The sequence below is a fragment of the Amphibalanus amphitrite genome, unplaced genomic scaffold (genome assembly GCF_019059575.1).
Source record: "Amphibalanus amphitrite isolate SeventyFive unplaced genomic scaffold, NRLGWU_Aamphi_draft 001384F_arrow, whole genome shotgun sequence".
NCBI lineage: Eukaryota > Metazoa > Arthropoda > Thecostraca > Balanomorpha > Balanidae > Amphibalanus > Amphibalanus amphitrite.
In genome coordinates this window covers 155,340-178,718 of record NW_024882877.1, presented here as the reverse complement: position 1 = coordinate 178,718, position 23,379 = coordinate 155,340, and the positions used below count along the sequence as shown (strand labels likewise).

Below are 23,379 nucleotides of genomic sequence, written 5' to 3'. Positions count from 1 at the left end.
CCTGTCAGAGGCATTAGCCGCCGCCGGATGACTTCGAAATGAGCCGCGATTCCCGGAGCCCGGCCGAGGAGACGTCGACTAACCGGGATACCTTGTGGCCGATTATTGGAGCGAGCCTTTGTCGCTGCTCGGAGCACGGCTGGCGACCGTCCCGGCCCGGCGCGGCGGCGGGCGGTGCTCATTTGCAGCTCATTGTACCCGACCAGAGGGCAATGGGCTACAGTTCAAAGGCAGAGATATAGAGTGACAGAGGGGAGGCACATACGAGTATGGCGGTTCGCAGTATGTGCGTTGCGCAGCGCTGACAGATGCAATGCAATGTTATTGGAGCAACGTTATGAGGGTGCATGGCAGCTGTCTTATGGTTGCTGATGATGAATACATTCCGGACACCATTAAGCTGCTTATGTTATTGACATCATAAGAACAAAAAAAAACTATTAGCTCATCATTTATCTGATGTAATGTTTTTTCAGCCCGCCGAAGATAGAAGCATCGCATGTAGCTAAGTCATGCTTACACCATTAACCCGCGCCCCGCCAGAATCTGCCCCCCCTCCCGTTTTTCACCAATAACTTCTAAACGCGTTACGCCAGCGACGTCAAACTTTCATTACCTTATCATACATCAATTTGACACGTTTCCTGAAAATTTGAGCGAAATCCGTCTGAAATTTTTTGAGAAATTGACGTTTTAGTGACGTCATGTTCGCCATTTTCGCCTCAAAAACGGCAAAATTTCAAACGCCGCTAACACCTTCATTTTTAAACGAATCAAGACGTAACAAAAAAGGTTATACGTGATTCTACTTTGTCTATCAAATGGCTATCTCGGTTTTTTGAAAATTTTGTATTTTGGCCCAATTTTTTTTCTTCAAAAAACTGACTTTTGGGAAATAATTATAAAATCCAAAATTTTTAGTGTATCGAAAAAACCGGAATATATGTCAGAGAAGTGGTCTATGTGCACCTACATACCAATTTTTAGAAGAATCGGTTCAAAAATGTGGGAGTTATTCAAAATTTTATGACGTTACGACACACAAAATTTTTGAAAAAAAAATGATTTTTTTGGAAGTTCTAGACCTCGTACGGAAACAAAAATAGCACCATTCGATTCGCCGTGAAAAACTGCATCAGAAAGACACCTTTTTAGGCCTTAACAACCAACTTCAAAATTTGACCTTACTTGACCTGACCTTGACCTGACCTCGACCTGAAATTCATCCAGAGGTGATCACTTATTGAGTGTGCCTATTGAATTCTATGAGTAAAATGACACATAAAACATGTGTCGCACATGCCCTTTTCTATATTTTGTTTTTGGTGACCTGACCTGACCTGACCTGACCTTGACCTTGACCTTTGAATGACATTTTATGCAACGAATATTGTCTTGGTAGTCTAAGAACACGTTTTGGGCCATCAGTCTCAGTCCATTCTTCGGCAACTACGGTGCAAGGCCGATACTGTAGAAACTTGCATTTTGTACCCTTGACCTGACCTATGACCTACTTAAGCAAAACAAAAAAAATGGGCTCTTAAGATCCGCCTTGTTGAGAGCTTTCGATTACCGTTTTCCCCGTCTTTCTACGACCATCGGTTCGGAAGTTAGACAGGGGGGGGGGGCAGAATCTGCCCCCCCCCCCCCCCCAGCAGGGCGCGTATGGCTGAATAGCTCAGCGGGGCGCGGGTTAATGCATTCCTTCCGAGGACGCCCTCTCCTTGGAGCCACTGAGAATGATGATGTCAAACTTGGAGGGACTTAATCTTAGTAGATATATGACGTTTTGGTGCGGCCAGCTAACCTCTGATCCCGTGTTTGCAGGTGTGTATGGAGAAGAGTAAGAAGCTGGACAACCTGGCCACGGTGATGACGCTCTACTCTCGGCGCACGTTCAGCAAAGAGAGCTTCCAGTGGACCAAGTGTGTGGTCAAGTATCTGATGGACACGTATACCCATCTCAGTATCACCGTCATCACCTTCCTGGTTGAGGTGAGTGCAGGAGAGTGAGGGGCTTACGAGGGATAGAGTTAACAGCGAATTACCGCAGGTAAACACATGAGCAAAGAGAAACTTGTTTATTACAAACTGACGAGCGGTCAATAGTCAATGTAAATTTATGTTCTAATGCGCATTTACTTGCTCATGTGGCCGGATAGATGTGATGTGATGAGTGCTATGGGATGCTCGTCTCCTCAGCTTAGTTTTGTATCAAATGACGAGTGTATGGTTAGTGCCTGGAGTACCGTTTTTCTCTAGCCCCACCCCGACCGGAGCTCAGTTGCTAGCCTGGGTACACTTTTACACGGAGACACAAGTTGTGTCAGACGCCGTTACCAGCGGCGAATCCGCCGGTGTCATTGACACCGTGACCACTGGCCTCTCCTTCGACACCGTGCGAGGGGTTACCGACACTGACACACTATGACATACACACCACTCAGTGACCAGCTCAGACAGCCGTCACCTTGTGTAACCGTAACTTCCGGCTAACGACTTCACCCAGGCGTGTTGTGAGTTCAGTTAGCACTTGGCAGCTTTTCTCGGGATGCCTACCGGTTGTGTGTGTTTTATGAGAGTCCGGAAAGTGAGGGACTTCTGCGGAAGAGGGCAATGGCCGTCTAGTACTGCTGTCGACTAGCGCTTTTCAGCAAATGTGTGGTGTTAGCGACCGTCGTCGTCAAAGCTTTTGTATTCAAACACGCCCAGCAGTCATCGCCAGGGACCGCTCCCTGGCGGATGGCGAGAGCTGCGATTGTCAAAGGAGGTAATCACAACCAACTGCCTCATCTTGACAGGACAGTGAAAGGAGTGTATTCCCATTCACCGTCCCTCCAATCAGTCTCGGAGAAAGCCAAACAACCGTAAAGGACAGGCTACAATGTGCGTCTATAGATAGGCTCGTGCTCTCATCACGGTCATGCTCAATATGGAGCGGAAAGTTTTTTATTGAAACGCAGAGGAGTATTTTCAATGAAATTCACCATTCATCTGTATCCCTGCATGGGCGTATCACTTTTATATCATCAGGGGCGTTTCATCGTTTTTAGAACCTGTAACTTAAAATCAATAGATCGTCATATTTTTCAATCGGCATTAACGTAAACTGTTTCATTATTATTCATTGCATGTTTTCCACTTTGTTGCTTCAATCATGCCATGTTTTCTCCTTGACTGACATGTTGTCTAGCACTGCCCTAAAAATCGGCTCGCTCAGCGGTCCGACGAGAGAAGAAAATCGTCTGAAAATAAAAACCCGAACGTCACCTCACCAGCGGGTGCCCGTTTGCTGCGTCTCCTGACAGTCTCATTACACGGCCGGGGGGCTGGCTGCGATAGGTGAACGGCGACGCACAGCGGGGAACCGGCCGCACATGCGGCTCGCGAATGCTGCCCGTTGGTGGAAAGTAGTTTCTGACGACGGATGGCGGCAGTTTCCGATGACGGTTCCGGTCAACATCCTTCTAGTGTCACCTTCAGGTGATTGCCTGCGGCGTCCGCCGTCCACTGGCAGTCAGGGGAGCGGCGGCGCGGCGGCGGGTGCCTTTCATCAGTCAGTTCCTGGCCCATAGGTGCCGAGTCTGACTGCGACTACCCCCGCGGCGCGCTCATGACGGTCAATGCTGGCGGCGCGGCCCGTCACTGGCAGGGTAATGGCCCTCCTCAGCCGTCACTGTAATGAGACGGAGCAGACGGCATCAGGCGCCGCCGGATGTGCGTCAACTGCCGGTGGAAAGTTCCGGCCGGGAGGTCCGGTTATAACCGCTTCAGACGTCCGAGCTGTCGCACTGGACTGGTTGACTGACGTATCTCAACTACAACAGTCCATGGACTAGTGGTTCAGTTGAAAATTGAAGGGCAAATAAAAGAACAGGGTAGGTTCCGGCAAAGCCTTACGTAATGCTCAGAGGTAATCCGATAGCTTACATTTACCAATGGCATTGAGAATCAATTTGGTAAATTATTATCATAAAGTAAGGTTTATTATTATTTTCAATCGGTGGTTTATTAGGGGTGTCTTATCGTTTGACTCTTTATTAGCCACTCAATGGAGATCCCCAAACAGACAATCTCACTGCATCGCCTAGTACTCGAGACAAGCGCGTTGCGCCATGTAGGACCATTGGGACGATTTGTATAGGTTAGCCGCTCAGCACACACCCTCCGTCTCGGGGGTGATGCGCACATCGACAGCCTGCATCACCAGAGAATATCGGGCGAATATGACTGGCCCTCGCCGTCCCCAAGTGGTAATATATCGGCTCCCGGTGATCGGAGGGCGGCCCCCGGGCGCTGCGTATGACCGCCTCCCTCTCAGTGATGAGTGGACAGACAATAATCGCGGACCGGCTCTGCCACTTGGCCGGAGAGCAGAGCGTCAGTGCCCGGCGCGCGGATACTTTACACACGCCACGGTGCGTGTCAAGATGGGACGGGACTGTTCCCGGGTATAGGTGTGGGTGTGAGCGTGTAGGTTTGTATGTTTTTGTGAGAGGGGAGGGAGTGCGTTTGCGTGCGTGCTGTGCTTATGTGCGTGAAAAGAACTTCCGTATTATATGAAGCTGTTTTTTGAAAAGGTCGCCGTAAAAATGCCTTCAACGAAAAAAAAATGTCCAATACATACTCGTAGTATCATATGGCTACCAGTTACCACCATATCAGTGTGCGTTTGCAAGTTAAATAAGCTGTTGCACGTTGACAGCATTGACTAATTTGTTGTGCACCATCGATACAGTTTCCCTGAAACGGAGGCTGGGCGTTTGTGCGGAAATTGATTTCGGCTCACTTTGTGTCCGTTTCTTTTTTTTTTATAAATTTAGCTCGAATGTTTGAATGGACGGATTGACAGAGCCGAAGCCTACGCTAAGCAGAGCTTGTTGCGTAGACCCTGACCCCTACCGTCCGATCGCGCAATGCCGGGTAACGGGAGAATTTAGATTTTAGATGCCAAAGTTTAACGTGCCCTTCAAAGCCGGACACGGCCTATCCCACTCAACTGACTTCAACTGGCTGCGGCTGCTCCCACCAACCGCAGACCATCCCCGTCAGGAGTTTCAAATATCGAGCGCCGGAGCGACTTGAACCCGGGCTCTCACTACCGGGAGTCCAGCGCTCTACCAACTGAGCTATGGGACAGGCAAAAAGCTATGGTTTCTCTTTGTAACTCTGAGATGCTTTGAACTTTAAGCGGCATTTGGCTCTGGCAGAGTCGTTACTTCCTGCCGACGTTTTGGTGTATCTTTGATAACTCTTTCAGCGTTCAAAGATCACTTCCGCAGTTGCCAAGCGCAAAGTTATGGTTGCTAGAATATTTCACTGTTGGGTTGGCAATCAATTATACGTGCTCACTGCCCTCACTAACCTATGCATCGTCTATGGATTCACCCGTAAAAGTCAATGAAGAGTTTCCCTAGTGGTGTATGACGGGTTTGAGAATGTTCTGTTGATCTTCCATCGCCTCCACCTTACCACCAACTTTTGCCATATAATTTCCAATTAATTCTCTTGAGCGGTAATCTTTGACCTCTGCCGGTGGTTTGACCTCTGACGTGACTTCCGTCAGGTACTGGAGAAGGGTCCGCCGTTTGTTCAGCAGCCGGTCCTGAACGTGCTACACTGCCTGCTGCTCTACATGGACCTCGGACAGGCGGCCAGCCATCCCATCAACGCCGACCTGCTGAGAGCCGTGGCCAGATACGCGCAGGTGGGGGCTGGATATGGTCTGATTTAGTCAATGTAGAACAGAGGTGGATGATTACCGGAAAATGTGCCAGTTTGGTTGGCCGTCATATCTGACCTGAATTGTAAGTGATGACATGGCTGAACATTTACCGCAACTTTACTAAACAGATGGATAAACGGACGTCATGCAACGAGTTTGGACGTCGATGACCATTGACTAATGCAACCAGGAACCCTTTAAACTGTTACATCAATGTCTCGATATTCACGTTTAGGTATATGTTCGCTCGCCCGTGCCATGCTCTGGTGAAGCATCTGACCGTCCAGTCTGATCACGGTGTTCCCGTCCCCTCGCCAGGGTCAGGGACAGCACTGGCGCGAGGCGCTGCGTATCCTCAAACTGGCCGTGGCGCAGAGCTCCAGCCTGGCGGCGGCTCCGAGCAGCGGCTCAGCTCAGCAGACCGACACCTCCGGCATACACGTGTCGTTCGTCGAGGCCGAGGTCGGGGCCAAAAAGGAGCTGCCAGGTAGGTTGGAGCTGTGGGAGCATGCCATGTCGCTTTGGGGGAGGTCTCGCGAGTGTGTTGACTAACAGAAGAATGTTACTGTCTTAACGCATATGCTGCAGCTGATCGGTGTTTGTGGTGGATTATTTTACGCCGAGTATGATGTGTTCGTTATTGTGCGTTATTTCCGCGTGTAACGGTGACGCTTTCTACATGGATTGATACAGCAATCTTTAGTTCAAGTCCTCCCACCGTACTCGCTCCCAATTCAGACGTTTGAGTTTGCCATCCGACCGCGGCGGTTCTCTCCCCTTGGTTACACTTCTGTCCCGCGGATCGTTTTGCCGACTTTCCGGCCTGCCGGTGAGCGGTTACTGTGTCGACCAGCTGCGACCGATGGCCGCAAAACCGGGCCGCCGGGACACCCGATAAATCGCGGCGCCGGGCGGCCCAGAGCCCGCTGTCCCATCCCAGACAATATCACCGGCCCAACCCGAGACCGAGCGGCGCGGCGTCTCGACGCGCACCGCGCGGGGCTTAGTTGGTCTGTTTTAGCCGTGCGATAATGGAGGCCGAACGAGAGCGTGGACACTCCCGGCTGGATGACATGTTAATGCATGCATAGCGAGCAGGTGGCGACACGCCCTGAAGCCCCTGGTAACTGGCTAATTAGTGTGTGTTGGCTCCGTGTCCTCGGTGTGAGGGGATTGTCACTGTTGGGACATCGATCGCACGCTAGTGCAGATATAGTTAGTCCCCAGGGTAGGTCCCTGATGTCTTTCAGCTCTTCCTCTTATTGTGGCATCTGCCTGTGTGACGAACCATGAATCAGAGGAATTATATAATTAGCTACATCTGATTATATGTTTCCGTCGATGTGACTATTGGGTAAGGGGTATGTCTCCAAGTCTGCGCCGCTTCATCTTTCCCCGGTACTTCCCCTCTGCCGACCGATCCCTGAAATTTGTATCAATCTTCCAAACCGCCCTCCATATCCCAGCTCTATCTCAAACAATCTCCCCAGCACTGCGACACACGTCTCCCATTCTGGATGTCCGGCGCCTCGTCTCTGTCCGTCGTCTCTGCCCGGTCTTCGTTCCTCAATCTTGGCTGTCCCATTCCGTCCCTACTGTCCCTGTCCGATCACCTCAGCACTTGAGCTGTTTTTGCCCTTCCTTCACGGCCTTGTGTAACATCCCTCCCCTCTGGTCAGGTCGGACGATGGAGTTTACGTTCGACGTGTCCCAGACGCCCATCATCGGTCGCCGGGTGGTGAAGCCGGCCTGTGACGCCCTGCAGAAGGAGGAGAGCGGCGAGGGCGCCTCCCCGCGCCGCTCAGTCTCCACATCGCTGGCTGACGTCGCCAGCGGCGGCTGGAAGCGGCCCTGGCTCTCACAGGTAGGGTGGGAGGCGACCCTGGCTCTCACAGGTAAGACTGTAAGCAGCCCTGGTAGGGCTGGAAGTGACCCTGGCTCTCACAGGTAGGGTTGGAAGCCGTCCTGGCGTCACAGGTAGGGCTGGAAGCGACTATGGCTCTCAAAGGTAGGTTGGGAGGAAGGCGATGAATAATTATTAGATGTTGATGTTGGTAGAATAATTATAGACCAGTGTATAGAAACACCATTGGCCAACAGTGTTAACCTGCAGCTTGGTTTTCTCCCTTTAGGGGAAGGCTTCGCAAGGTAAAGCGATAGTAGTTAGATTAGATGTATTTGCGTTCATAATAAATGTTCACGCCATGTATAGATAGTTAGTCATGACTGTAACAAGCAAACAAGTGCAGGGTACCGGGAAACATGGGAAGGACATTTCACTGGCTTTTGGATGCAGGGCACGGGGGTGGAGGCGGCAATGGCTCTGGTTCATGGAGATAGGAGGTCCGTGGGAGAATGGTGGTAGAAGTAAATGAAAGAGCTGAAGGCGTAGACGGGCCTTCGTCGTCATTGGGTATTTCGATACACAAGCCTTATCGTTTGCTATTGAGTCGGTAGGGTCAGATCCGGGGTGTACTCGTAAGACCAGTGTTCTGTACGACTCTCGATGTCTCGTTACAAGACTGCACAAGAACTAACAAGTCGATTTCACACGTCTGGAGCCTATGGTGGTCAACAATTATTTATTTTGATCTTTTTCTTCAGCTCTTTCCCTTTTATTCTTCCTTAGAAAGCACGTTGCACCACTTGCTTGTTGAGCAGCCTTCGGCAAATTGGCCATTACCTGGGCACTCGGATGGGAAATGTACTGTCCGTGTACCTCGTTTCACGGTACGCCCTGCTTACGGCGGACACTTTTTATTCTTCCTTTGCCCGCCCAGTCATTAAGTACAGAACAGTTATCCTGACATCAAACGATCCATGTTAGGCCGCGGACACTGGACAGCCTCGTTATCATTTCATTTCTTCTTTTCTCTCCATTCTTCGAAATATCCTCGCTGAATTACATACTACGCACGGTGACATACTACGCAGGTAAAAACCGGCTGCGTGGTGTGCGGTTATTGCCAGTGTTATGAAAATGAAACTCAGGTAACTCACTCTGAAGCGAATCGCGCTCAAATCGCGCTGTGGTGAACTCGAACCACCCTTCTAGCATCCAGCGCCACTGGTTTCGATTTATGTCCCGCCCGTACTAGTCGCGGTCCCTTCACAGTCTCCTTCCGCTCTCTACCTTTACCCTCTGTGACTGACTGATATTTTGACTAGGTAGTGTTACTGACTGTCATCTGATTCTGGCTCAGTGATTGTTACCGACTGTGGCTGACTGTCAACTCATTGTGACCCCGTGAGTGTTACTGTAACTGTCTACCGTCCCCACAGAGCCGGACTCGGGACCGCCTGCTGAACCTTCTCATCAGCTGCGGTACCCGCGTCGGACTGCCAAAAAGCCCCTCGGTGAGTGGTGAACGGGGACCGCGGGAAGGGACGGACGAATATCGGGAAGGACGGATGTACAGATGTATATTGGAGTTGGGAAGTCATTTTTATCCATCTTTGTACTGAATCTACGATATTTTACATTTCAAAGCTTATCCCTCCCTGCGTTTGTAATGAATATCATTTATTCAATTAACTACAGAACGTTCAGTGTTTTCGACGGTTTTCGATCCGATCCGATTCGATTTTCGACCCGTATCCGATTTTCGTGATATTTGTGTAATGCGGTTTTAATGTTTTGTTTTCCCATGGCATGACCTTGTCGACTGAATGACCCATAAGTTTACACTGTCGACAAGTTTACCGTTGACCTGACCTGACCTGACCGCGCCCGTCCGCTCCCTTAGGTGATCTTCAGCCAGACGTCGGACATGCTGGAGCGCCAGTCGTCGATGGCTTCCTCCACGGAGGAGGTGTCCGGAGTGCCGCCGCACGAGTCGGCAGAGTCACTGGACGACCACGAGGCGCAGCAGTTCGGAGTCATCCGCGAGTTCGACTTCCTCGAGTATGAGCTCGAGAGTCAGGAGGTGAGTCCTAGAGTCGGATCCGAGTCTCTGGATTTAGATCTCTGGATCTAGATCTAGATCTCTGGATCTAGATCTCTGTATTTCGAGATTCATGAGATGAGGGCTGAAGCATTAAGTCAGGCTGCCTTAGTTGCTCGCGAGTCGGGAATTGTACGTAGTCTTTGGAGAATCAACTTGAGTCGGCGATGAGTTGGCAGAGGAGTCATGGAGCCTACTATGAGTTGTGGTTTATTCCGGAAGCAAGTGGAAGTTTTTTTAGGATGGGTTAGTGGGTGAGTGAGTCGGTTCGGAGTCCCTCTAAGTTTGGAAAACGTGTGAAGCCTAAATTAGCACCGACCCTGGTGCCGCGATGTCTGTTGTTCACTGAGACCGACAGCGGTCTGTGTGTGGGCTGCTGCGACTGGAGCCGCTAAATGGAGGCATGTTCGTGCCGGTGCGCGGGCGGCCGACGGGACGAGCGTGGGTGCAGGTCATCTGCTCAATGCTATTCAACCCAATGACTGCCTAAGACCCGCGCCGCATTTAGCATCTGCTATTGTGTCGCTGGGTATTGCTACAGGCTCCAATGAGTCCGCTGTCAATGTTGCGGGGAGCGGCGGGCCTGAGCGGCCGGTTCCGGCGTGGCGGTTAAATGCCGCTCTCTCGGTGCGCTGCTGAAGCCATGTGCCGCCTCTGGATAATGGGCCGGCTTCAGGCGGGCGGTGAGCCACCGGCGGGCTGACGGCGGCATTTAGATGAGCCATTAGGCGCTGATTGACCGTTAACGGAGACATGTGGTAGGCTGAGATGGAGTGCCAATCGGGCCGCCGAGCTGCCGAGCTTAACGAGGCCGGTCTGCCGGCGGTCGAGGGGCGCCGCCCGCTTTAGTGGGCCATATCGCCGGATAGAGAGAGATGGAGACAGCTGGGTGATCGGTGGAGCGAGGGAGGTTTTCCGTGACTGGTTGAGAAAGGACGGGATGTTTTGTGTGACACGTTTGGGGAGTAGTGAGGAAGGCAGCTGGTGGTCCCGAGCTGAGCTGACACGGTGGGTCTCCTATGGACGCTCATCAGAAGTGAACAGGTATTACCTATAAAAGCGCCGCTCCTTTTATGCGAGGAGCCCCGTTCGTCAATACTGGTGGGGGCCGTGGCGGGCCATATAGTCTATTCACCGGCAGAAGAGCGGAAGCAGTCTGAAATATGTCATTCACGGACCGTTGAGACTGCCTCCGGAGAATGCACCGCCTACAGTGGCTGATGGATTTCACTTCCGTCTTGACATTGAGAAAAAAATACTGGATTGAAGCAGCCTGGCTCTTATAAACGTTTCGAAGAAGCCTGTCGGTACACAATTACAATAGCTTGTACTCCTTTTTTATACTCGTTCTCCCATATGGAACCTTTTCTTGTAGCTGAGTGGGAGGCTTCATCGTCTATTCAAGAGCCTAAAAGCTTGCCAAATGTATATCCGGCGTTGATATGGGGAAGCTTTTTAGCGTTGCATAAGCTTTACTTTTTCCTTTAGGTATATGGTAATAGTGTGTAAAAATGGCCAGATAAAACTGGGTAACGAAACTGCCGGTTGCTGGGGAATATTGCCGGCTGCTTGAAATGATTTATGTGTGATCTGATGTAAGAGTTAAGTCAGCTGCATAATTTCCCTTATGATAACCCGGAGGCTGAACACTGCCTTTTCTGCCCCACCAACCATAAACGTTCTGACTTTTTATCACGTGCGCCTCAAGTGAACTGCAATTGTTATTCGTATTACATAATATCGTGTAAGATGTTATCAACCTCGATCGATCTTGTACCACCAATCGTCAACTTCAGCTTACCACGGCCAAAACATTTTAAATATCATATCTTACATTGTTCCCCCTCCCCCACCCGTCACGTGCCATACTGTTATAATGGCCCGCCAGAGTGGCGGGTTGACGGCTCGCCATTCGTTTGTCGAGTGAGTGGCCGTCATATTGAGACAATGACCGCTCGGGGATGTGTGACCGTTATATTGGCACAGTGACCCCGGGTCAACGTCACCCTGTTACCAGCTGCTCAGCAGTAATAACCTCACTCGGCCGCCCATTTAGAACGCTCATTAGCGCACCCCACCGCCTACCCGTCCCTCCCACATTCATCACCCCCCCCCCCCCCCTCACGCATAGTCCCCCCACCTACCCGACTCTGAATTCAGCCGGCGTGTCCCTGTGAGTGTGCCGCCTCATTCGACCGGCTGAAATGGGGGCAATGCGTCGTAGTATGTCGGACGATATCAGAGTCCCTACTGGTACACTCGGGGGCAGATTGATGTTCTACAACTCTTTATCCACCGGGTTCCTATGGCTCAGCTTTGGCAGCAGCCGCCTGGTACCGGTAGACTGTGCCGCTTCACTTACTTGTCAAGCGGCACAGCCTACCCACACCGTATGCCACCGGTCTGGGTCGGTGGCTGGAAGGCGATGTGGGCCGCCTGTGACGTCAGCGCAGCGGTGAGGGCCGAGCCCGGAGGCATGGCTCGGGTCGGCGCGGCGCGGCGGCTGGCGGGGGCTGGGGAGTGAGGTGGGGTGGGAGCACGGACATCGCGCGGCTGAGCGAGTGTAGTTAACTTTCGCGTCTCAAGGCGCCAATTATTCTACCTAACAATTGTGCTAAAGCAGTTGTTAAAATGTCCTATCCCCAAGACAGCGCCTATCATCATACTTGCCATGCACATTACGACACACTTAAACGTGGCATTGGGACAGCCGATAGAATTTATATCACACGTGCATCGAGTTGCGGAGCTACATTGTTTATAACAGATAAGTATTAATTAAGGCCTTGATTGAGCTCATTGGTGTCTATTATTTCGCACAGCAATCGTCCAGAGACGTGGGAACTGGTGTTTTTGGATAGCGCGGCGTCCCAACTTTAACCCGCGCGAGGCTGGGGTCTCCAGCCGAACGCGCGGGGCTGGGGGGGGGGTAAATTTTACCCCCCCCTGTTATCTCCCGAACTAATGGTCCGATTTGGAAAATTCAAACGCCAATCGAAAGCTCTCATCACGAACTACTAAAAACATGTACTTAATTTAAAGTTTGAGGTCAAGGTCAAGGTCAGGTCAAGGGTACAAATTGCAAGTTTCTACAGTATCGGCCTTGCACCGTAGTTGCCGAAGAATGGAGTCATGGACTGAGACTGATCGCCCAAAACGTGTTCTTAGGCTACCAAGACAATATTCGCTGCATACAATATCATTCAGAGGTCAAGGTCAAGGTCAGGTCAGGTCAGGTCAGGTCACCAAAAAACAAAATATAGAAAAGGGCATGTGCGACACATGTTTTATGGGTCATTTTACTCATAGAATTCAATAGGCACACTCAATAAGTGATATGGACCACCTCTGGATGAATTTCAGGTCGAGGTCAGGTCAAGGTCAGGTCAAGTGAGGTCAAATTTTGAAGTTGGTTGTTAAGGCCTAAAAAGGTGTCTATCTGATGCAGTTTTTCACGGCGAATCGAATGGTGCTATTTTTGTTTCCGTACGAGGTCTAGAACTTCCAAAAAAGTCATTTTTCAAAAAATATGTGTGTCGTGACGTCATAAAATTTTGAATAACTCCCACATTTTTGAACCGATTCTTCTAAAATTTGGTATGTAGGTGCACATAGACCACTTCTCTGACATATATTCCGGTTTTTTCGATAGACTCAAAATTTTGGATTTTATAATGATTTTCCCAAAAGTCAGTTTTTTGAAAAAAATTAGGCCAAAATCCAAAATTTTCAAAAAACCGAGATAGCCATTTGATAGACACAGTAAAATTACGTATAACCTTTTTTGTTACGTCTTGATTCCTTTAAAAATGAAGATGTTAGCGGCGTTTGAACTTTTGCCGTTTTTGAGGCGAAAATGGCGAACATGACGTCACTAAAACGTCAATTTCTCAAAAATTTTCCGACGGATTTTGCTCAAATTTTCAGGGAACGTGTCAAATTGATGTAAGAAAAGGTACTGAAAGTTTGGCCGCCGTTTTTGAGATATCGCAAAAATTCGCGAGGGGGGGGGTAAAATTTACCCCCCCCCCCAGCCCCGCGCGGGTTAGGGACCCTCCCACCTTCAAAAAAGTTAATGAATTGGCATGAAATTGATGTCGCTCGGTTCAGAAAGAGCAAAAACGAATATCTACCAAATTTCATCGAAAAATATTCACCGGTTTTCAAGATATTAGACTTTTACTTTTGTTTACTTTTTGGGATCTCCGCTGTTCCTAGCGACTTTCTTTGAAAGTGCGGCATTTGTTGCGCGCAAAGCAGCATATACCACCGCGTGCTACAAAACGTTTTAGTCAAACATTTAACGGACGTTCGAAAGCCTGATGACGTCATCAGATTCCCGTAATGGTTAAGAGATAGGGACCACGCTGGTCCCACCCTGCAAGTAAAGGGAAGAAATTTATTGAACACCATAAAGCTGTGGGGGTTGCGACCAGGATAAATGGTGGTTTCTGAGCCTGGCCGCAAACTTGGCTATCTCGACTCAAAACTAATGTTAAGGTGGGAGGGTCCCTTTAAGCAACTCTTACTGTTCCTCTAATGTGAAGTCGCAGCCACCAATAGCAAACCGTTCCAACTAGGAACAAATAAGTCGCGCACCTGGGACGGTTCGAACCGGGTTTCTCCAACCCGTCACCCTACGACGCTATTGCTAGCGTGTATCCACTGAGCTGCCGAAACCAGCGACCACCCGCCGCGGTCAAACGCGATCAAATGTCACGATCCTGTCATTGGCGGTCAGCGGGTGAATGTCATTTTGTTTTGTGTATACGAGGACCATTCTCGGTAGCTCGGTGGATGAACGCTCGTGTCGTGAATTGGCCGGTGGGAGAAGCCCGGTTCGAACCCCCCTGAGTAGCCGACTTTTTGGCTCCTAGTTGAAAGGGTTTGCTATTGGGGCTGCGACCACCACATATTAGAGCAACAGTAATAATCGCTTTAAGTTGGGGCGTTGGCTGCGGCACTACTCATAACCCCCAGTTCCCACGTCTCTGGACGATTGCCGTGCGAAACAATAGACACCAATCTGCTCAATCAAGGCCTTAATACTAATATGTTATACAAAATATAGCTCCGCACCTCGATGCACGAGTGACATAAGTTCTATCGGCTGTCCCATTGCCACGCTTAAGTGTGTCGTAATGTGCATTGCAAGTATGATGATAGGCGCTGTCTTGGGGATAGAACATTTTAACAACTGCTTTAGCACAATTGTTAGGTAGAATAATTGGCGCCTTGAGACGCGAAAGTTAACTACACTCGCTCAGCCGCGCGATGTCCGTGCTCCCACCCCACCTCACTCCCCAGCCCTCGCCAGCCGCCGCGCCGCGCCGACCCGAGCCATGCCTCCGGGCTCGGCCCTCACCGCTGCGCTGACGTCACAGGCGGCCCACATCACCTTCCAGCCACCGACCCAGACCGGTGTCATACGGGTGGGTAGGCTGTGCCGCTTGACAAGTAAGTGAAGCGGCACAGTCTACCGGTACCAGGCGGCTGCACTGCCAATGCTGAGCCATAAAGAATAAGGAAGCCGGCGGATAAAGAGTTGTAGAACATCAATCTGCCCCCGAGTGTACCCCCCCCCCCTCTCTGACGCCTCCCCCATCGCTGAGTGACATCCGAGAGGCACTAACTCCAATAGCTGTCCATTGGTAACGCATTGCGCACGGCTCCGACCGGTGACTGTAAACTATTGTTTGTCGGATTAGGAATGTATGGATACCTGAGCCTCTACCTGCCCAGAAATTTAGACCGGAAATGAGAGAAGCGCGGTGGGTGACAATCCGTCACAAGGTGTTCGGTGTTCGGCGCGAGTGCACGTGAAAATCTGGCTTCAGATACTTTATCAGTCCCAAGTATTAGTCCCCATTCATCAGTGACGCAATAACAGCGCCTATAAACGCGGTGTGATCGTTAACGCCATACCTTGTGTCATCCGCTGAGTTAGACCGGTGATTACGGAGCGAGCGAAGCGAGCGTAGTTACGGAGCGAGCGAAGCGAGCGTAGTCTTTCCTTAGATTAACGGAAATTTCTGAGTATGAGCGGCCGGCCGGCCGGCCGGCCGGCCGGCCGGCCGTGGTCACGCTTTTGCGAGGCTTATATCTCAGCAACCACTTGACCGATTTACACGCGGTAATTTTTGTAGGGTAGCTTCATTCCTTCTACCAAGTATTGGACTATTCCCGATGCATGTGGGTGACCCCTTATGCACGTGCCACGTGCAAAACGAAGAGGTGTCAGTTTTGTTATTGTTGCAATATCTCGGTAACTACTTGGCCGATTGCGCTGAAAGTTGGCATGTAGGTAGGCACCCACTAGGCACTGCATATACATGTGCCAGAGTTGGGGTGCTGCTGCACGTGCGCACGTGCAGGGGTCGTTTCCAGATCTCGAGAACGGCTGGACCGATTGCGCTCAAATTTGGTACACGGTTAGGGACCAGTTAGTAGGGTGCCGTGCACAAGTCAGTTGGGACCCATTTTGCACGTGCGCACGTGCAGGGTGCCGCTACCAGATCTCGAGAACGGCCGGGCCGATTGTGCTCAAATTTGGCACATCGCTAGAGACCGGTTAGTAGGGTGCCGTGCACAAGTCAGCTGGAGGTAACCCCTCGCAATTTCGCACGTGCAAGGCCCACCCTCTCGCTCGCTCCGTTAGTCGCCCCAAAAGGCGTTATACTGGTCTTTCCTTAGATTAACGGAAATTTCTGAGTATGAGCGGCCGGCCGGCCGGCCGGCCGTGGTCACGCTTTTGCGACGCTTATATCTCAGCAACCACTCGATCGATTTACACGCGGTAATTTTTGTAGGGTAGCTTCATTCCTTCTACCAAGTACTGGACTATTCCCGATGCATGTGGGTGACCCCTTATGCACGTGCCACGTGCAAAACGAAGAGGTGTCACTTTTGTAATTGTTGCAATATCTCGGTAACTACTCGGCCGATTGCGCTGAAAGTTGGCATGTAGGTAGGCACCCACTAGGCACTGCATATCCATGTGCCAGAGTTGGGGTGCTGCTGCACGTGCGCACGTGCAGGGGTCGTTTCCAGATCTCGAGAACGGCTGGACCGATGGCGCTCAAATTTGGTACATGGTTAGGGACCGGTTAGTAGGGTGCCGTGCACAAGTCAGTTGGGACCCATTTTGCACGTGCGCACGTGCAGGGTGCCGCTTCCAGATCTCGAGAACGGCTGGGCCGACTGTGCTCAAATTTGGAACATCGCTAGAGACCAGTTAGTAGGGTGCCGTGCACAAGTCAGCTGGAGGTACGCCCTCGAAATTTCGCACGTGCAAGACTCACCCTCTCGCTCGCTCCGTTAGTCGCCCCAAAAGGCGTTTTACTGGTTTTATCATCTGTCTATTATTGTTGACATCCTCTCACAGTTTGTGGTGTTTCATGGAAGCTTAATGGCTTCCGGCCTTTTACAAGAATACTTATTAGTGCTTGCGTAATAGCACTATGAACTACTCTATTTTAACATCAAACATTGCTCGAGTGTCATGTCTCGTTGTTCGATGGAACATACAGGTATACACTATACAGCCTTCCAATGTCCTATGTTGTGGTTTGATCAAAGCGGCCAAAATCGTTTGATCGTGAATGTTGGCAATTCAACCGCGCACCAGTACCCCACACTCAGTCCACAGTGCTAATTAGAAACCCAATTGGTAAATGGGCGGTAATGGAGCGTTACTGGAGGCCGGCGCAGCGTTATTTTGGTCACGGTTGGCGTCACAGCCCGCTTCCGACTGGTCCGTGCCGAGTGGTTCTGTCAGAGTCAGACCGCTGGCTCATTTAGACGTCATCAGTGACGCAGGGGAGCGCGCCTTTACCCCGCCTCAGCTGCACGGCTCAGCTAGCGCCGTGACCCGGCGGGGGCCCGGAGGTGGCCACGGAGGTCGTCCCTGCCGTGGCGCGGGTCAATACTGCCTCACAACCCTAGCTGTGGTCTGGTTACTTGCTTTGCCTGTCTTGACATTTTAGCGTTCTTCCCTGACCTCTTCATTCCCTATCATGATCTTAGTTCAAAATCTTTCCTACCCAGAAACCAATCTCCATACCGTAATCTATAACCTCTTCTCCATACCCTACACCCTATCCTCTATCATGAACCATATCGTGACCTCTACGTCAGAGAGTGACTGTGGCCCAAACTACACATTCTGATACTGTGACCCAGCCGTGACCGCTGGCCTGATCCGCCCCCTGTCCGTTTCAGGGTGAGAGTCTGGACAACTTCAACTGGGGCGTGCGCCGGCGGTCGCTGACCAACCTGGAGGCGGACGAGTCGGCGGCGCCGCCGACCGACTCCTCCCTGCTCTCACCGACTCACCATAGTGCTGATAAGGTGAGAGCGTCGGCAGAGGGAGGTGAGAAAGTGTGAGCTGAGAGGGTCGGCAGAGGGAGGTGAGAAGGTGTGAGCTGAGAGGGTCGGCAGAGGGAGGTGAGAAGGTGTGAGCTGAGAGCGTCGGCAGAGGGAGGTGAGAAGGTGCGGGAGATGGGAGGTTGCGGGGCTGATAGTATAGGACTAGGGATGGATAGGGGGTAGGACGGTACTGGGGTGAAACGCTGCAATACCGACAAGGTGACTGGACTGTGAAATGGGTGCAGGCTCATGAGACACGACGAAACTGGCATGCTGATGGGGATGAAAGACTTTAGAGCATTGGAATAAACGTGAGCGACGAGGCGTGAGGTGCGAGTGGTACGTTTGGAGTCACAGCTGTGTGACACTGCAGCGGCCCGAACTGGAGGCGTGGTCATAGATTGGGTGTTTGGTATTCAGAACTGCGGGCTGCCCCGCTCAGTCGACTGTGATTCTGTGATGGGCGCCGCGCGGATCCCATTCTGATGGCGCTGTCCGATGTCCGCCTGCCGCTGTTGCTGTGTCGGTAACGATGACCGTTTCCCCGTCGCAGACGACGCTACATGATGAGTCTTCCGATGACGACGGCGGCAGCGTGTCACCGCTCGATGACGGCGCCTCGTTCGAGTCGACGTCATCGGCCGCCGGAGCCGCCATCTTCGCTGGCGACGGGTGAGTGGAGAGAGAGGGGGAGGGAGAGAGGGAGAGCCCAAGGCTTACATAAAGTGGAATCAACTTCTTTTGCAGCTGCAAAAACTAAGTCGCACTAAGATAGACGTCGTTCTTCTTACTCACATGATCGCTTTTGATTGGTGTTTTGAACGCTACGTTGAAATGTCGAGCACTTTGATTGTCTCGTTTTATGCTATGTTTATTGACAAAGCGCAGACGCACAGTACCTGGTTATTAAGCGCACTGTATGTTCCTTCTCGGCCTCGGGAGTATATGAGAGTGATTCAGCTTCGAGTGTTTCCGTCGAGCAGTGACTCCGTCTCAACTGTAGGTCACGTTGCGACTGTGACGTCAGTGCTACTTACAACACGATTCCGTACTCCTTACGTAATAGCTCTAGTATTTACCACTCTGGATAACCCTGACTTAGCGAAACTCATTGAATCAACTCCGTTAAATGGTACTGAAGATGACATTTGCACTCGACCGATGCATGCCCTCCGCTCAGTTATGTTTATCGAGGAACATGTGCGTAGTGCTGTCCAAATATAATTAAAGAAGCTTGTGCGCACCTCGTTCTGGGTTGATTCAGGTCTTGCATCACAAGCCTTGCTCAGAGAAGGCTATCAGTTCAGACTACATCCAAAACATGTAACGTATGTGCATCGCAAGAAATGAGATCTGTCTCAAAATATACCGCTTGTCCATTCGAGTCGTGTTCTTGCACCCAGCCTAACAGTGCCTTTTCAAGTTTTGCTCTGACGTATTCGTTGTGTGAATACAGCCATCAAGTGGTGCGGTGACGCATGCACTAATTGCTCCGTTTTCAGAGCACCCCACTGCGCCATTGGTGGGCTGTGTTGGGATGAACACTGAACAGCTTTTGGCTGGCAGTCTGGCCACAAGGTCATGAGATCCGGGATCCGACCAGACTGTCTGGCGACACAGAACCACAGTTAGCACAAATGAAGCGCTTCATCCAATTAGCTTTGAGAAGTCTCACGGGATGGCCGGTTTGGCTCTATTTGAACCAGTGTTCACGGCAAAGCATGACACTAGTTAGATTCGTGGAATGCGGCCGCCTCCTATTCACTCTGTTTTGCACAGGTATACGTCCTTTCAATCGCCTGCGCTGCTCTGATTACCAAAACCCGGCTTGTTAACTCCGGTACAGCCGATAGAATCACACTGGGTCTGGATTTTCCGTGCTGATCCGGCCTGTTGACGGCTCCACGTCAGTGCCATTCGTTCAGCGCTGTGAGGAGATGGCGGACGGGGTCGAATAACGGGATGTGTATCTTTTGAATAGGGGCGCGGGTTGGGTAGTTAGTGTATCTTTCTGAATGACGGCGCGGGTCAGACGTCCGGTGTATCCCCCGTTACGAGTGGGTACATCGAACAGCGTAACAAGGTGCGTGGACGGTCGCGTCAGTCCTGCTCCATTGCGCGTAGGTCGGTTCTCCGAGCGGGCTACCCATAATTACCTCACTGTACAAAAGGCTGGGGCGGTGACGCGCGGTCTGATGATGCTATTGTCTGGTGGATGGGAATGACTGGGTCTGGTTTCATTCATTCTGGCAGGGTTACTCACCGTGGGAGTTGTGACGACGGCTGGTGAATGCTAATGTTTGTTAGTAGTGGGTTTTCTGCTGACGTGCGCGCGCGCTGATCTGGGAAAAGTAGTGAGTAGAATGTGTGTTTCATATACGAATGCAAATACGGCTTGCCGCTCGTTATTGTGGAAGGTACTTCAGAAGAGTGCGCTTGCTGCGCTGCCACGAAGCCATGCTTGGGCGTGTGATTGACCTCCGCTAACTATGATATCAATTGATCCGATTTAGTGGGAGCTCACGGTTCTCAAACTATCGCGACGATTTACCATAGTTGAGTGTACCTCAAGTCATCACATATATACATACCTCTCCCCCGCAGCCGTCTATCCCGGGAGCGGCGCGCCTCAGAGTCGTCTGAGTCGTCCGGAACGGGCAGCCACGTCAGCAGCCACGAGAACACGGCCGACCTGACGCCCTGTAACGCCTCGCCAAGTCTCGGACACCTACTGGATGCGTTCGCCGTGAGTGGCCGCTGGGAGCTGAGCCTCATCGCTATTCGATCTCAGACTTTTCGCTCTCACTAACACTTCACGTTTTTCTTATCGTGAATACGTGTCTCGATCCCGTTGTTCGTGAGGCTTACCTTAGACACTAATCGCTCAAGAGTGGCATTAAAATTTAGACGTATACTAACCTCGTGTAAGGTTTTTTATTTTTATCTTATACCTTTTTTGTCCTAAGAAGGCTTGTAGCTGTTATGACCATGCAGCTACCTCATGGTGATACTTTCGCCCTCCCCACTGACCCTCCTCCCGCTGTGCCAGGAGGCGTCTGGCGGCGGCGCGGCTCCCACGGACGCCGAGGAGCAGTGGCAGCAGCAGGTGGCCGCTCTGATGGCCGAGGGGGCGCCGCCCTCCGCCGCCTCGTCCGCCCTGCTGCAGCTCTGTAAACTGCTGGCCGACATGCGTCGCTCGCTGGCGGCAGCGCTGGACGACTGTAGACATCAGCTGGTCATCGTACAGGTGGCCAGGCCGCTCTGTGAGGCGCTCCAGGTGAGAGGGAGGGAGAGAGAGAGAAAGGGAGAGAGGATGGGATATTTAATTAGCTTTCCCACCGTTGAAGAATTATATACCTAGATAGCCCAGAATTACCGCAGCCGGGGAATTTGCCATTCAAGATGTGCATTAAATTAACAGTTTATCATCGAATTTTTAGCGAATGCGAAAAATCGTATCACTAGGTTCAGTGCCTCCAGGAATTTAATATTGACTGAGGTCAGGTGAACTCACATCGACCCACGCGAAAGGTTCTCCTGACCCAAGCCGGTCGTATTTGGCGTGACCAGCCTGCACTGCCAGGCTGGCTTTGTAACCTTTCATCGTTGAAAAGGTATATCCGAGTGGTCAGTAACGCCGACCTTGGATGCAATAACCTTTGGAGTATGTAGGCAGATTTATAAAGGTGTGTAGCGGGGTGTCGGGCTACTGATCAGTGTGTGTGCGAGGCTGGTCATTCACTGGCGGGCACATAGACTGCTACACACAGTACAGCGGCATGGGTCACAGGGTTGGTGGGCATTCACGGTGGGATATTAAAAGGTTGCCTGATGTTTCTCTCTGCCTACGCTCCCTCTGTTATATTCTAACGAAATCTCAAAAATGTCTATCAATCAATGTTCCAGCGAAATCTCACAATTGTGCGTCTATTGTTCTTAAGTTATCCCCTGAGTTGAGGGTGCCTCCTCCCACTGGATATAACTCATTCACGCTCTCACCATTAGTTCTTCATTCACACGGCCACTCATTCATTCTTCCATGCATCGTAAAAATATTTCAGGTGGCAAACCTGTTCCTCCCCCGTTTTCCTACAATCCCCCAGTGGTACCCAGGTTCAGACTAATCAAACTATACGCGTAATTATAAAAAAAAAACAGTTTGAAGACAGGAACTTCCGTTTACGTATCAGTGCATACAATGGATTTCAAATGGGTCATTGTTTTAATTTCGTAAGGTTTGTTCCTTCACTATGCTCCGTAAATCAGGCGAAAACTTCGTTACACTCATAATACACGAATAGGAGATACAAACCGCCTCCTGCTTCGGCACTCGACCCTTGAGTTACGCATCTTATAGTGACCATGCCCAATGCCTGCACACAAAAAAATAAATGTCTCCGGCCCGCAGCCCCGAGACCAGGGCTCGCAGGAGACTCCTTAGTCCGGGTTTCCACGGGGGACTTATTTAAATTTTGATACCGGGCTGGGTAACTAAGGTCCGTCCGTGATACTAATGGCCGCATCTCGCACCAGCCATAGTTCAGGGTTTTCGGGCCAACCCGGCGATCTAAATGGGGTAGCCTTCGTCGGCTAACTTACAGGGACGACACGCGTCCCCCCACGCACGCAGGTCCACTCGGGGACATCCACTCGGCACACATCATCGACTACCTGCACATAGGTGCCCAGAGCCCTATCTATCCGTGGCTAGTAGTTAAGCTGTCGTCACAGGCCTATTCGAAAGAACCAAAGCATGGCCGGAGCTACTCGGCTGACTGCGGGTGGCCAACACCGTCTGACTGCGATCACCCGACCGAATGCTCGGTATCTAAGGTTCACCCCCGTCTTGCGGCACTATTCGTTCCTTCGCGGGGCATTACTCTTCCGGCGGCATACGATTCCCTCGCTAAGACGCCCGGGGTCCTAAACACCTCCGAAACTATCTACGTCGTTCTTCAACTGACGTCCTGCGCCGATCAATTGAGGGACCGATAGCGGACCTACCTATCGTTTTGAAACCGGGCTGGGTAACTAAGGTCCGTCCGTGATACTAATAGCCGCATCTCGCTCCAGCCATAGTTCAGGGGTTTCGGGCCAACCCGGCGGCCTAAAATCTGCCCAGCCTCCGAGGCTGTCAATCCTAGAAACACCATCCTTTCGCGGCGACCAACCCGCCGGTACACATCCCAAGCGACGGCTCGCGTGACCTTATCACCACCCAGGGCTAACTCAATCGAGGCCTAACATTTAGTGGGGTCGATCCCTATTGATCATCATTCAGGAAATCCATTTTTCGATTGTATATTTTCCCTCCCCTTTCATTGGCTTCTCATCCCTTCCGCT

At 51.2% G+C, this 23,379-nt stretch overlaps 1 protein-coding gene across 1 annotated transcript in view; it reads left to right on the top strand.

The window, feature by feature from the left end:
* Positions 1-1,827: 1,827 nt before the first annotated feature.
* Positions 1,828-23,379, top strand: part of LOC122372672 (protein furry-like) — a gene marked incomplete at its 5' end in the record, with an annotated part of 38,969 nt that continues 17,417 nt past the window's right edge. Inside the window, 10 exons of the mRNA XM_043350185.1 lie at positions 1,828-1,995; positions 5,567-5,707; positions 6,044-6,212; positions 7,405-7,589; positions 9,008-9,082; positions 9,472-9,651; positions 17,890-18,018; positions 18,590-18,708; positions 20,641-20,782; positions 21,086-21,313. Coding sequence (XP_043206120.1) covers positions 1,828-1,995; positions 5,567-5,707; positions 6,044-6,212; positions 7,405-7,589; positions 9,008-9,082; positions 9,472-9,651; positions 17,890-18,018; positions 18,590-18,708; positions 20,641-20,782; positions 21,086-21,313 — 1,536 coding nt within the window. The remainder of the gene's footprint in view (positions 1,996-5,566; positions 5,708-6,043; positions 6,213-7,404; positions 7,590-9,007; positions 9,083-9,471; positions 9,652-17,889; positions 18,019-18,589; positions 18,709-20,640; positions 20,783-21,085; positions 21,314-23,379) is intronic.